The 13,215-nt window shown below is 41.1% G+C and overlaps 1 protein-coding gene across 1 annotated transcript in view; it reads left to right on the top strand.

Annotated features, from left to right (window-relative positions):
* Positions 1 to 11,989, top strand: part of LOC123369012 (mucin-2-like) — a 58,420-nt gene extending 46,431 nt beyond the window's left edge. The window contains exons 35-49 of the mRNA XM_045014390.1: positions 1,427 to 1,610; positions 1,772 to 1,973; positions 2,627 to 2,805; positions 3,529 to 3,598; positions 3,927 to 4,027; positions 4,165 to 4,196; positions 4,703 to 4,883; positions 5,093 to 5,197; positions 5,827 to 5,867; positions 6,483 to 6,602; positions 7,094 to 7,192; positions 7,841 to 7,969; positions 8,881 to 8,920; positions 10,010 to 10,139; positions 11,630 to 11,989. Coding sequence (XP_044870325.1) covers positions 1,427 to 1,610; positions 1,772 to 1,973; positions 2,627 to 2,805; positions 3,529 to 3,598; positions 3,927 to 4,027; positions 4,165 to 4,196; positions 4,703 to 4,883; positions 5,093 to 5,197; positions 5,827 to 5,867; positions 6,483 to 6,602; positions 7,094 to 7,192; positions 7,841 to 7,969; positions 8,881 to 8,920; positions 10,010 to 10,139; positions 11,630 to 11,879 — 1,863 coding nt within the window. The 3' untranslated portion in view covers positions 11,880 to 11,989. The remainder of the gene's footprint in view (positions 1 to 1,426; positions 1,611 to 1,771; positions 1,974 to 2,626; positions 2,806 to 3,528; positions 3,599 to 3,926; positions 4,028 to 4,164; positions 4,197 to 4,702; positions 4,884 to 5,092; positions 5,198 to 5,826; positions 5,868 to 6,482; positions 6,603 to 7,093; positions 7,193 to 7,840; positions 7,970 to 8,880; positions 8,921 to 10,009; positions 10,140 to 11,629) is intronic.
* The last annotated feature ends 1,226 nt before the right edge of the window (positions 11,990 to 13,215 follow it).

Genomic DNA, 13,215 nt, shown 5'->3' with positions numbered 1-13,215 from the left:
GTTCCAAGGATTAGGCTGTGGCATGTAATATAATCTGTTTTCTTCAAAATGTGTTGGAAGTACTTACTTTTAGGATTCTTTGCCTCTTTATTTTCCATCAGCAGCAATTTGCTGACTTTTGGACTATTAAGGTGGGGAATTGTAGAGGTGCAACTACAGGTAAAGTGTTGCAAGACTACAACATAGGTTAAATTCCCCATTGCCTTCTGAGACTGAGCAAAACTTATCAGTCCTAGATGAACTTAAGGGGAATGCACGAGGCCAGTGGTTCTCACACTTATTTGATCGGGCCCAGCTTCTTTGTGTCTGTAGTTATTTATGCACCCGCCCCACAAGTACATGTACTGCCACCCTGCTCTGAAAGTACAGCGGACAGCAGCAGCTGCTGGCCAGGCACCCAGCTCGGAAGGCAACACTGCACCAGCACAGAAGTCAGGGTGGCAATGTGAAAAGTGATTTTCGTCAATATCACTTTTCAATGTGAAAAGCAATTTTCGTCAATATCACTTTTCACAGCAGACTTAGAAGTAAAGGTGCAGCAGTGCAGAAGTAAGGGAGGCAATGTGAAAAGTGATATGTTATCACTTTTTACCGCAGACTTAGCACCCCATTGCCAGCCTTACTTCTGCGCTGCTGCTGCCACCCCAGGGCTGAGAGGTGCAGCCCTGCTGCCCCAGGGCTGAGAGCCTGAGACACACTGCTTCCATGTAAGGGATGTGGGGGAGAGACTGAGCATGGGCTCCCTCCCAATGAAGGATTGGTAGGGGGGGAGCCTGAGCCTGGGCAGTCGGGCTTTGGCTGTCCCCTTTATCCCCACCTCCCAGGTGTGCATGGCCCTTCTGCACAAGCCCCAGCCTCCCAGATTTGACAACCGAAGCCTTTAAAAAACAAACCACAGACCTCTCTTGACATATTCCTGCATCTCCCTTGGGAGGCCCACCCCATAGTCTGAGAACCGCTGCACTAGGTCCACCACCTGGTTCTGAACTAGTAAATGTGATTTTTTTCTCCCATATTTCATTCAGTTCCATTTTCTAACAAATGTAGATCAAAGGCTTCCCTTTCTTTGGAGGGTTTTGGAGGGAGAGAAAATTTCAGCTCAGGTGCAGTGAAAATTTAGCATGCATCTCCTATTACATTTAACAGGGGCTGCATTCTAAATTCTATCCTCATTTCTCCAAAATTCTGCAAATGTATCCCCAGGCTGATGTACCCCTTCATTGGGTCTTAGAGAAAGAGTTCAACATTTCAGTCGCATACGCAAAAACATACAGCTCATTAGAAACAGAAAGCAAGGAAGCTTTGAGACATAAACACATTACTTTCATTTACATTGTATCTCCAATGTAAGTTAATGATTGATAGATCGTTTTTATGAACATCATACAATATGTATGTCTTTTCTCCATTTTCCTTTAAACAATAGGTGACGGTAAACAATCAGGAAGTGGCTACACCTTATGAAAAATACGGCGTGAGAATCTTTAAGTCAGGCATAAATCACGTAGTGGACATCTTTAGACTTGGGGTAAATGTAACCTATAATGGATTGGCTTTCTCAATTAGATTGCCCTACCAGAGGTTTGGCAACAACACCCAAGGACAGTGCGGTGAGGATCTATTTTTCTACTTTTAGAATGAAATACTAAAAGTTAAATGTAAGCTCTCGCAGTAAGAGAGATGTGCTGCTGGTTCTCTGTGATGGATGGAAATACAATGATTATTTGATAGTGAAGATTTGTGTGTGAATTCTTCCTCTTGTCAATTGTAGGCACTTGTACCAACAACACAGCAGATGACTGCATGTTACCCAATGGAAAGATCATAGATAACTGTGAAACAATGGCAGATCATTGGGTGATTAATGACCCGGAAAAGCCACACTGCTATCCATCCCCACCTCCTACAAAGATACCTTTTGTCACTCCACCACCCTGCAAACCATCCGATCTCTGCAAGCTCATTAAAGAAGGGTAAATATACTAGACCTGTGTACAGACCTCTAATTTTGGAATTCAGTGGCAATCTGAAATGCAAATTTTTGGTGTTGCTTCATCGTCTCTTGCAGCTGCTTCTGCTCCGTCTCTCTCTTCCATTCCCTCTTTTCCATTCTCTCTAGCTTCCCTCCTAATCTGTTTTAATCTTTGCAATTTACTCACTGCCTTTCAGCCCTCTTTAATGATTCTTTAGCCCTCTCAAACTCTTCTGGGCTCCCTTGGCCTTCTCCAGCCCTTTCCACTTTGCTCCTCTTCCATGCTCTCTCAGCAGTAGATGTAGGTCCCCTGAAGATCCCAAAGGGATCTCGCGCTTGAGTTTCAGGAAGTGACTTTGAAAAGAGGAAATGTCCAACCAAGTCTTATCCACAACTCTAATTCATGGCTACGCTCAATTATATTCCTCCAACTACTAGGTGGGAAGCAGTATTTTGGAGAGAGAGTAGTGGGTTGATAGTCTAAAGGTTAAGGTCTAAGAGTGTTGGAAGGCTGCACTCCAGCAAAATGTTTATCTATCATTGATGAGTCCGGTTCAGATCTTCCTGTATAGCATCATGCTAAAATATGGCATACAGCATATTAAAGTGAACACAGATCATTCAGTAACTAATGATACATGTTTCTGCTTCTAGCCCATTCAAAGCATGCCATCCCTTTGTCAACCCTGACCACTACTATGCAGCCTGCGTTTTTGACAGCTGCGCTCTTCCCAACTCTAAATTGGAGTGTGCAACTTTGCAAAACTACGCTGCTCTCTGCGCTGATCAGGGGGTCTGTGTTGATTGGAGAGGCCATACTCGTGATATCTGTCGTAAGTAGAGACATTTTTCTGCCATTTAACTTGAATGATTAGTTGTAGGGTCTATTTCAATTCCCCTTCCGTTAATGGGTTACTTGGCTCTCCAAGTCGCTAATGACTGTAATAAACCCCAAAAGCTTTATTGAAATAATTTTACAGGCCAGATTTCAAAGGTGGGGGAAATAGATGAGCCTGTAAAAATGCATGTGTGCTCATTGTGTGTGAAATGCTCTACATCTGTTTGAGCAAATGCCTATGTGCCCAGTATGTGGATTTTGCAGGCACAATGGGTGAATCTATATATTTAATGGGAGACAAACTTTTTTTTTGCTGGTGAAGTATGGGAGCATTCCCATCTTCAAAAATGTGACTCTAAGAAACCCTAGCAAACAAACGTATTTGTATTCAGAAGGTCAAATCCTGTCCTTACCCTGGCACAACAGGATGAGATGTTGCTTTGCATATGTTACTTAGTGTAAAATCACCTACCACCCAGAGACCCTGCAATACCTGTCTACTTGCAGGAGGGGTTCTAGATGGATTTTTCCCTCTTAAGTCTGAGTTTCTTGGTTTTTATGGTTCTCAGTCAGACCTTCAATGTTATTGAATGAGTCTGACATATTTTTAAATCTGTTTCCAGTGTTTGTTTGAAGATTACAAAAGGTGTACACTTGCTGGGCCTGCTTATGATGGTCTTGCTGAAATATTTCTTTCTCTGTATTTCTTCCATTCAAGCGCATAAGTGCCCATCACACAAAGTATACAAAGCATGTGGTCCTATTGAAGAGATGACCTGCAAGTCAAGGTAAATAGTTACTTTCCTGCCAGTCAGGTCCCATGCAACTACCCAGTGATAGATAATCCACAGAGAAGTGAGGAATATCCAGTTTAACAATCTTGGTTTAAAATAGAAATCTTTGAGACAGCCTTTAACTGGTTATCATTGTATCTGCCCTGGTATCCTCTCATACAGCTGAATCAAACACTGTATAGTGGAATAAGCTAAGATTAGAATCAGGATGATTTAAAATCTGTAAATTTCACATATGCAGTTTCTTTTGCCCAAAATATATTTGGCCAACCTTCCACTGTGTGTCATTGATAAGAATGGTGGTCTTTTTTGTCTTGTGCAGCCAAGTTGCACAAAACCAAACCAGTCATGTGGAAGGCTGCTTCTGTCCTGCTGGAACAATGCTTTATGGTGATGGTGTGGATGTCTGTGTAAAAACCTGCGGTAGGTTGTGTTACCATATTTAAATGGATGTGCATTTCCTTTTTGTTGTTGCCAGGTCATGTACACAATATAGTTCTGAATCTGGCTACCTGTCATCATATCAGTGGTAACGGAGATTTATTTTGCTCTATTTGCAGGGTGTGTTGGACCAGATAATAAACCAAGAAAGGTATGTTACACATTTGCTTTTCCATTGCAAGTAAGGTGAGCAGACAGCAAGTGTGAAAAATAGGGATAGAGGGTGGGGGGTAATAGGAGCCTATATAAGAAAAAGCCCCAAATATCAGGACTGTCCATATAAAATTGGGACATCTGGTCACCCTAATTGCAAGTATTTTGTGTCTCCTCCAAATCAGTCTTGTTTTGTATAGACTCCCAGATTTTCATCCATGCACTTATTTGGTAGGTGAGTGGAATTTTGTAAAACTTTGATTTATATTTATCTCAGCTTGATTTATACATTAGTGTGAGATATTGTCTTTAGACAGCTCTGATAATCAGTTTCCAGACTACAAAATAGTTAATTTATAATTCCACTCTGCTCCCTCCTCACACATACATGTACACATGCTTACACTGAAACACCCAGCACAGCCCATTGAAAACAACAGATCTATGTTTTTTCTATTCACTAACTATTCATTTAGTTGCTTTCTTCTCTTTCTTTAATGGCAGTTTGGGGAAATTTTTGAGTTTGACTGTAAGAGATGCATTTGCCTGGAGGGTGGAAGTGGCATTAGCTGTGTGCCCCTCCAATGTCCAGAGCAAGAGGGTAAACCAAGCTGCAGTGATGAAGGCTTTTACGAGGTCACTGAAGTCAGTCCTGACAACATCTGCTGCAGCATAACTTCCTGCAGTAAGTTCCTCTTTTGCTTCATTTACAGCACTCCACTGCCCCTCAAACTTTCTTTTGCAATAACAGTTGCATTATTCATTTGTGTTAATTTAATTGAGATTAGTCTGTGAAGCCCGGGCCAGCTACATGCTTGGACTGAGCCTGGCCAAGTGGCATATTTTTCTCTGTAGTTGTTATTTTACATTTCTCTTGGCTTTTTCCCTTTGCAGGATGCAACGCGAGCTTTTGCACAACCACACCTCCTAAATGTAAAATTGGTTACGAACTTGTTTCCGATATTGCCACTGGCAAGTGCTGTCCTACGTATAAGTGCGGTAAGTCGCTTTAAAATATATGAGAACAGTCAGTATTGCACTTTACATGCTTGAGCATTAAGGTTGGTAGCCAACACTGTATGCGTCTCTTTTGGAGGAGGTGACAAAACCAGGCTTAGATTCTAGGTTGCCACCGTGGGCGAGCCCAAGTAGTAGCTGAGAAAATGGTGGTGCAAGGTGGATGAGAGAGAGCTCACCCTGGTCAGGTCAAATATTTCTGGTTATACACCTATATAAGAATAGTGAGATTGTTGACTGGGACTTCAGTCCTCCCATAAGAAATTGTCCCTATGAACTTTAGCGATAGGAAAGGGAGAAGATCGTTCATGGATCATTCCAACTAAACATATCAGGAAACGTTTTGCAACCATCCAGTGGACATCCTGGGATGTAAAACCTGGGATATAGATATTCAGACCAGACAGCCTTTCTCTTTTGTGGGTGCAAATTGTACCTTACAATATTTGTGTCCATGTATTGCACAATTTGCACTGCAAAGAGGGAATCTGGGTGACACTTTTGAACATTTGTGTTGTGATTATTTGTGGAGGAAATTTGCATGACTGAGATAATAAAATCTGTCACTTTCCTTGCATGTATAACCATACAACTTCTGCCTTATTTCACAGTTCCCAAGAAGGTCTGTGTGCTTCAGAATGCTGAGTACCTGGTAAGTTTCCATTTCTTCATGAGAAGGACTCTTGGATGAAACATTTGAGTCCCAAGAGCATCCTTTAACTGAAGTGCTTTGAGGCAGTTTGCATTTGGTATGATTCATTTTTAGAGATCCCCCCTGGCCCCAAACTGCAGTCAGGGATTTATCTGTTACACAGAGCCTAACACTTTCCAGAGAAAGTTGCTGCATGTAGGAGAGAATGAAGCACTGGTTCTAAGCAGCACGGATGTAAAGATTTGTTTTTAATACACAATGTACATATCCTTAAAAAATCAATGTACATTTAACAGCAGCACTTTGCTGCACTATGCTAAAGACTCGCTGTCACAAATAAAAAGGGATGAGTAAGGGTCACATTCTGTACTGACTTACACCCCTATAATTCTGTTGGCTCCAGTAATTATTTTATTTATTAATACAGACAGGTATTAAGTTACCCACTTTGTATGCACCATAATGCATGAGATGAATATTTGTCCTCTGTGTCTATGATATGTTTCCCTAGTGGATGTTTATGGGGGGAAGTATTGGATATTAGAGATATGTCTCGCCTACACATCACACCTTGCTGATACCAGAACTCTTGCTTTTTTTAAAAAAAAAATCTAGCCTGGTTCCCCAGTCTTTGCTGATAAGTGCCATGATTGTGTCTGCACTGAGAAATCGAACAGTAGTGGTCTGAATGCTATTTCATGCAAGCACATTCCATGCAATGAAAGATGCCAGCCAGTAAGTAACAAACTTTAAAAAAAAATTTCATGTACATTTTCTTGAAAAATAACCATGATTGAGAGAGGTATATTCTAAGCAAAGGAATTCCTAGGTCCTAATTCCAGCTCTGACATTGGCTCACCTTGGGCACTCCGTTTTCTGCATCTTAAAGATAGCAATAATAATACTTATGAGCATCATAGTCGTGTTGTGAGGATTAGCTAACTGTGTTTTTAAAAATGCTTTGACGATAAAGTGACATCTAAACACAGTGTAGTTATTATAATGCCTTTGTTGCTTCCTTTTATTTTCTACTTTCATTATCCCTTTTCTCTTCACCTGTGATCTGTCTGTTACAAAACACAACAGATCTAGATTATCCTTAAAACCATAATCAGTGCTGCTATTTAGCTGGGTTTTTACAGAGAGCCTTAATCTGGTGCTCAGACTATTACATTTTTGTTTGTTTCTCAAGGACACTTTTAACCTAGTGCTTTTTTAATTCCTAGGGATATGAACTTAAAGATGTGAAAGGGGAATGCTGTCCAAAATGCGTGCAGACCAAGTGTGTTGTAAATAAGGGTGACAGCACCGTCCTCGTCCTGAGTGTAAGTGTGCTGCTGTTCTTAGGAGTCTACCAAACGTGTAGCATTCCTATTGTATTCTTCAAAGTGTAAACTGGGAGGAAAGACACGGCAATTATTGATGGGGGACAGGAAAAGTTCAGTGGTTAAGTTCAGATGTGCATTTGAAAGTTCAGCTGCTCATCTGAAAGAAAGTCATCTGAAATTTTCTGATCTGGAAGATAGGTTGGAGATCTTATCAGATCAGGCTTTCTCAGGAATACTATGAGAAGAGCCTTTCTTGCAGTTTTTTGACCAAGAAGTGAAAAGGTGCCAGAAAAGCGAAAAGCTTGAACATGATTCAATTGTGTTGCCCTTTTTGAGTAAAGGGCTATTCCTATTTAATATCTGCCAGTTTACTCATCATCCCTAATCAAAATCTCACCCACTTATTTTATCTTAGCTCCAGAATACCCTAAGTCCCACACAGGGATTTTTTCTTTCCCAAGGAAAATTCCTTATGGAGCTCGAAGATCCCCTCCACCCATGGGACCCCACAATACAGTCACTACCCTGCTAACCATGGCAGTTATTTGTCTAGTATTTTTATGCTGAGAAATGAGGAGAATCTTTTTCAGAGGCTAGGAAGATTTCTGTTTAAGCCCATTATGAATCCTTCCTTTTTGTATACAGCCTGGTGAAATGCAAAACGATCCAAAAGACAACTGCACCGTTTACAGCTGTGTGTCGATCAAAGGTCAGCTCATCTCCTCCACCTCAGAGATTACCTGCCCATCATTCAATGAGGACAATTGTAAAGCTGTAAGTAAATTTGGGACATTCACCCTCATCCCTTATGACAACGCATTTTAGTTTGATCCAGCCACCTTACTGTCAAAAGACACTATTGGGCTGAGGAGCTGTTATAATTGTTAGTATCAGGGCTCAAATTCAGCAGGCGCCGCCTGGAGCGGAGCTCTGGTAAATATTTTCAAACCTGTGGGGCATGCCCTGTGGCTGAAGACCAAAGCCCCAGCACCTCCTGCAGGGCTGAAGCCCCAAGCCCCAAATGGGGAGGGGTGTGGAGTGGCTCCGGGAAATAGTAGATAAGAATTTAAGCCCAGAGGGGTTATGATTTTTTTGTTGCACTAATTTATTTGAAGCATGCTTCCATCCAAAAAAGGGACATATGGTGTATATACTACATCTTTATTGATGGGTTCTGAGGTTTATAGTAGGTAATTAATGTCTCATGGCTTAGAAATTGACCAGTAGTGGGCTATAACGTCCTATCACAGTATAGTCTGCAGGATCCTCTTTGTATGAGACTGCATATTTTCATGAGTGCCCTGTAGGCACAGTGGTTGCAAGAAATAAGGGTTACCCCACACTTATTTCCTATTGAAAATATGAGGAAATACTGTGGTATGTCAGATTAAACAGCATGGAATTCATGGTAAACAGTAATTTGTAAGTGGTAACCATTATATGTCACAAGCCTTTCCTTCAGAGAACTACATATTGCAACAGATTCCATTGTGAATTCATAGATATTAAGGCCAGAAAAGACCATCATGATAATCTAATCTGACCATCTGCATAGTACAGGCCACACAATTTTAACCAGTAATTCCTGCCATGGACCAAATTACTTTTTCCCACTGTGCATGCAGGCAATTTCAAAATACAGATAATTTTTATAATACAGATATTTTTTTCTGATTTGTTTTCAGGGCACTGTTACACTGCTGCCTAATGGTTGCTGTAAAACATGTGAGTATAATTACCCAGTGTTCATATAGTCACTACAAAACAAAATGGGGACCGATTTTTCCTATCTAAAAGCTATTGCTAATACATATTAATTTAAATAGATGCAAGTACATTCATGGTAGTTATTTTGTGGAGCACATAAAGTGTGCTCAGAAAAGAGTCAGACACTGACTCTGCCTCAAGCAGCTTTCAGTCTAAGCTGAGAAAAGTAAATTATTACTTTATTACTGTAGGCTGGCAGAAAAAGCCTTGGCTGAGTATGTGGTCACATAGCAGATTTTGTTGTTATTAATAAATCGGTACTTCCATAGAGGGGCTTTGCAGCAAAAGTGCCTTTTGAGACAGGAAAAGCAGGGGAAGGAAAGGGCGTAACTCAATGGCATCGGAAGACATTCCTAATGTGGCTCATCTACTGTATTTATATGTTTGGGGAGTTTTCTGCACTTTCCCTTCTGAATTGTTGAGTTCATTGCCTAATGCAGTGAAGTAGGCCATAGAAGTATCTAGATAAGAATTATAAGAGTTTTCTTTTTGGCCTTGGGTTTGAAACTCTGCCCTGTAAGCTGGTATGTTACAATTCCCTCCAGCAGTTTATTTGACACATCTCTCATAACTGGCTACTGCATGTGGCTTGGCAAAACATGCACTTCAGCACTGATTTGGACACTAGTAACACTGATAGCGCCAAGCAATAATAATTCTGAAATCATTGTTTTGATTTAATCAGCCTTCACTTTTCCCTCCACAGACACCCAAACACTGTCACATAATTTGATTTTGTATAAACCTAAATAATATATGATAAACGAGCCATTCTCTCTCTTCCTCGCTTGTTTCACCATTTCCTTTGCCATTCAGCAGCTCCAATAAGGGACATGTTCAATAGACAGTCTGTCCTCCCAGGCAATCAATAGAGAGCTAAAGTTTAAGGGGTAAAGCTGAGTGCTAAGGTGTTTGGCCTTTCTGGCTACTTTGGGTTTTAAATGCAATTATTTCAAATCATCAATGACTCACAGCCTGTGATGAAGCAGCATGGTGTTTTCGGAGCCATTTGATTGAAGGGCATTACTACTCTCTTTTCTCCTACAGGCATCCCTCAAGATAGCCCATCACCATGTTCTGTCACCCAAATCGTGGACTATATAACCCATAAGGGCTGCCGTTCTGTGGATAAAGTCTACCTGACTCAATGTGAAGGATCATGCGGAACCTTCTCATTGTAAGTAAAGTGACTCAGACAAGGAGACTGTTTCTATAAAAGGGACAATACATAGCCAGGCTGAAGAATGGTAGAAGACCTAGAACTGGCTCAACTTCCAGTCTCATGAGTACTGAAATTTGTAACTGGTTTGGTGAAGCTAGGTGAAGGGTTGATTCACCATAGTAATGAAGTCCAAAGCCAAGGGACACATGGGGCTGCATCTTTGCTTCCAGAGAGTTGTGTTGATTCCTTATTGCCTACAAAGTGAGAGCCAGCTAGGGTGACTAGCTGTCCCTATTTTATAGGGACAGTCCCGATATTTGGGGCATTTTCTTCTATGGATGCATATTACCCCCCACCCCGTCCCGATTTTTCACACTTGCTGTCTGGTGACCCTAGCCAGCTCACTTGTCATTTGTGTTAGAGCAACTTGGATATGTGGCATTGAGTTCGTTCCCATTGCAGGAAATATCCTAATGGTAGCCATGTCTGAACTTCAATAGCAGAGAAACTACTTTCCAATGATGAGCATATAATGGGAGGAGGGAAAAGAGAGAGACACTTTATTTAAATACACTTTGTAAAAAGTCAGAGGGAGACACTTGTTGAGTAAAGAACTGAAAAAATGTGTGCTCAGGGGCTGTACATGACTCCTGAGATAATGGAGTCAGTATCATTGCTCTGGAATGAGAGAACTTTGAAGAAACCAGAGGTACAGCTGCTAAAACCTAGCAAGAAACCTAGAATATAGCTGCTGAACACCATTTGACAAATTAAGTCGATAACCTTAATTTCTCACTGGAATGATCCTTTGCAGCTTATCACTGAATACAATTGGCAGCCCTTATCTGGAGGAAAACCCGTTTTTAGTCAATGTGGAAAATGAATTACAAATTCCTCATGGGAATTATTTATTTGTACTGCTGCAGTATTGACAGGCCCCAGTTAGGATCCTGATGGGGATCCTAACTGTATATAAACATAAAAAAGATGGCCCCTGACACAAAGAGTTTACAGTCTAAGTTAGGCTGATCCTTACAGGATGCTTAGGGCAGGTTTCACTGGAAGGATGATGCAGGGAGGCTTATATTGCAGCTGGCTACACTACATCTGATCTGCTGCGAACAGAAAGTATCTAACTTAAATGGTTTTGGGCAAGGATTTCAAAGGGGCCTAAGGAAATTGGGCACCGAACTCCCAGTGACTTTCAATAGGAGTTGGGTGCCTAATTCCCTTAAGCCCCTTTGAAAGTCTGCCCCTGATGGCTTGGTTTTTGAAACAGCAGACTACATTATGCTTGAACTTGGGTGCCTAGCATTCCACCAGCTGAGGTAAAGGAGCAGTTCCCCTAACTCACACCATCAGAGGGCCCCTTTTACATATTATTCCCAATTCCTTACAGCAGCTTATTCACCAGGATTCCTCATCGTACTTCGTTTCACTCTCTCTCTTTCTCTCTGGCACTTATGGCAAAGTGTAATGGTATCTTTTCCCACACCAACAAACAGATACTCTGCTGAGGCCAACTCCATGGAGCACAAGTGTTCCTGCTGCAGGGACGCAGCGACTAGCAAGAAGCAAGTTCTACTGCAATGCCCCGATGGGAAAACTGTGGTGCACAAGTACCTGCATGTGGACCGTTGTGAATGTCTTGACACTGAGTGCACAGAACCCAGCTCCACAGTAAAGCCAACGGAAAGTGGAGAAGAGAGTGCCATCGAACGTGTCAAGCGGGCCATTCAGAAAATATTGAAATGAAGGGGAGAAAAGTAATGGCACACAGAAAAAAGTACAAGAAGGGTCTATGCACCAGTCTAATCTTCCAAGAGTGATTCAATGCTTTGCCTTTTCTCACTTCCTCCTCTTCTGTGCCCTCTCTGACTATTTGTAATTGTGCTCTATTTATTTGTATACAAAAGAGACAGTCTCTTTTGTTTAGTTTTAAGTTAGTTTCTTTTGCTTTAAATGATTAAAAATTCATTTCAGACATGAAAACTCTTTGTGTTTATTCACCAGCACTTTTGAGCCTTCAGACCTTTAAAGGGAAGGGAGATCTGTCGCAGGCCTAAGTAGTAAAGTGCCAGATTTTCTAAGTCAGTTGAATAACTATTTTGGCTCTCTAAGTGCTAGAATCTATAGAGGTCTAGATTCTGGGTCCCAACAGGCGAGACTCTTTTGTATCAGCATTATGATGCTACGTCTGCTAAAACAAAACATGGGAAAGATCAGGTTTAATTTACTAGAAAACAGCCATTTTGAGAAGATTGGGGGTTATTTTAAGACATATTCTCTGTAGCCCATTATCAGGGCCTCTCTGTTTTCAACTTTGTTCTCTGTGCATTAGAAATGCCTGAAGAGCTGTTTCCTGTTAATGATGATCCAGTAGACCACTCATCATCAAATAAAAATAGCTGCACTTACAGAAATTGAAAATTGAGGGCCATGTAGTTACATTGTGTGTGAAAAGTGCATATAGCAGAAATCTGTGGCAATATTTGCACTCTCATTGGTAAGTGGAAATTGTAGTCTACCAACTTAGCAATTTGGAATAAATCTGTATGTGCGTACCAGCCACCGGCATAGTTTAAATACATGCATCCATGCCAAATAAGGCAGAAGAGTTAATGACACAGAAGTCAGCCTCTGTAGTTACAGTGTACTGTATGTTAAAAGTTAGCTTACTTCCTATTATGTATCATCCATTCCATCAATCTTTTGGCCTGCTAAATGCATGTCATCTAAGTAGGCATTCATCCCAAGGATACACAGTATAATAAGTGAGACACAAGACAGAAGCTTTATATCATCAGAAGAGTTTAAGTGACAGATTCTACTCTATGACAGGCCACTGGCACCTGTCAACCATTGAGAGGTAAAATAATCATCTCTTGGGTCTCATACCATGACATCCAAAGTATTATGTGGAGTAAAAATGCATGTCCACCATTCCTGCCCACATTGCTTTCTCTTACCATTCTTCACCAGATCAGACATTTTCTGGGACAGCTATTATAAAAAGAGGCACCTCAAGTTATGTCAAGACATAGAGCTGGTGATCTCTTTCCACTGTTTTAGGCATAAAAATGATTTAAAT

Source organism: Mauremys mutica, chromosome 4 (assembly GCF_020497125.1).
Source record: "Mauremys mutica isolate MM-2020 ecotype Southern chromosome 4, ASM2049712v1, whole genome shotgun sequence".
Classification (NCBI taxonomy): domain Eukaryota; kingdom Metazoa; phylum Chordata; order Testudines; family Geoemydidae; genus Mauremys; species Mauremys mutica.
Note: the sequence above shows the minus strand (reverse complement) of the source record. Positions and strands in the feature narration are given on the sequence as shown.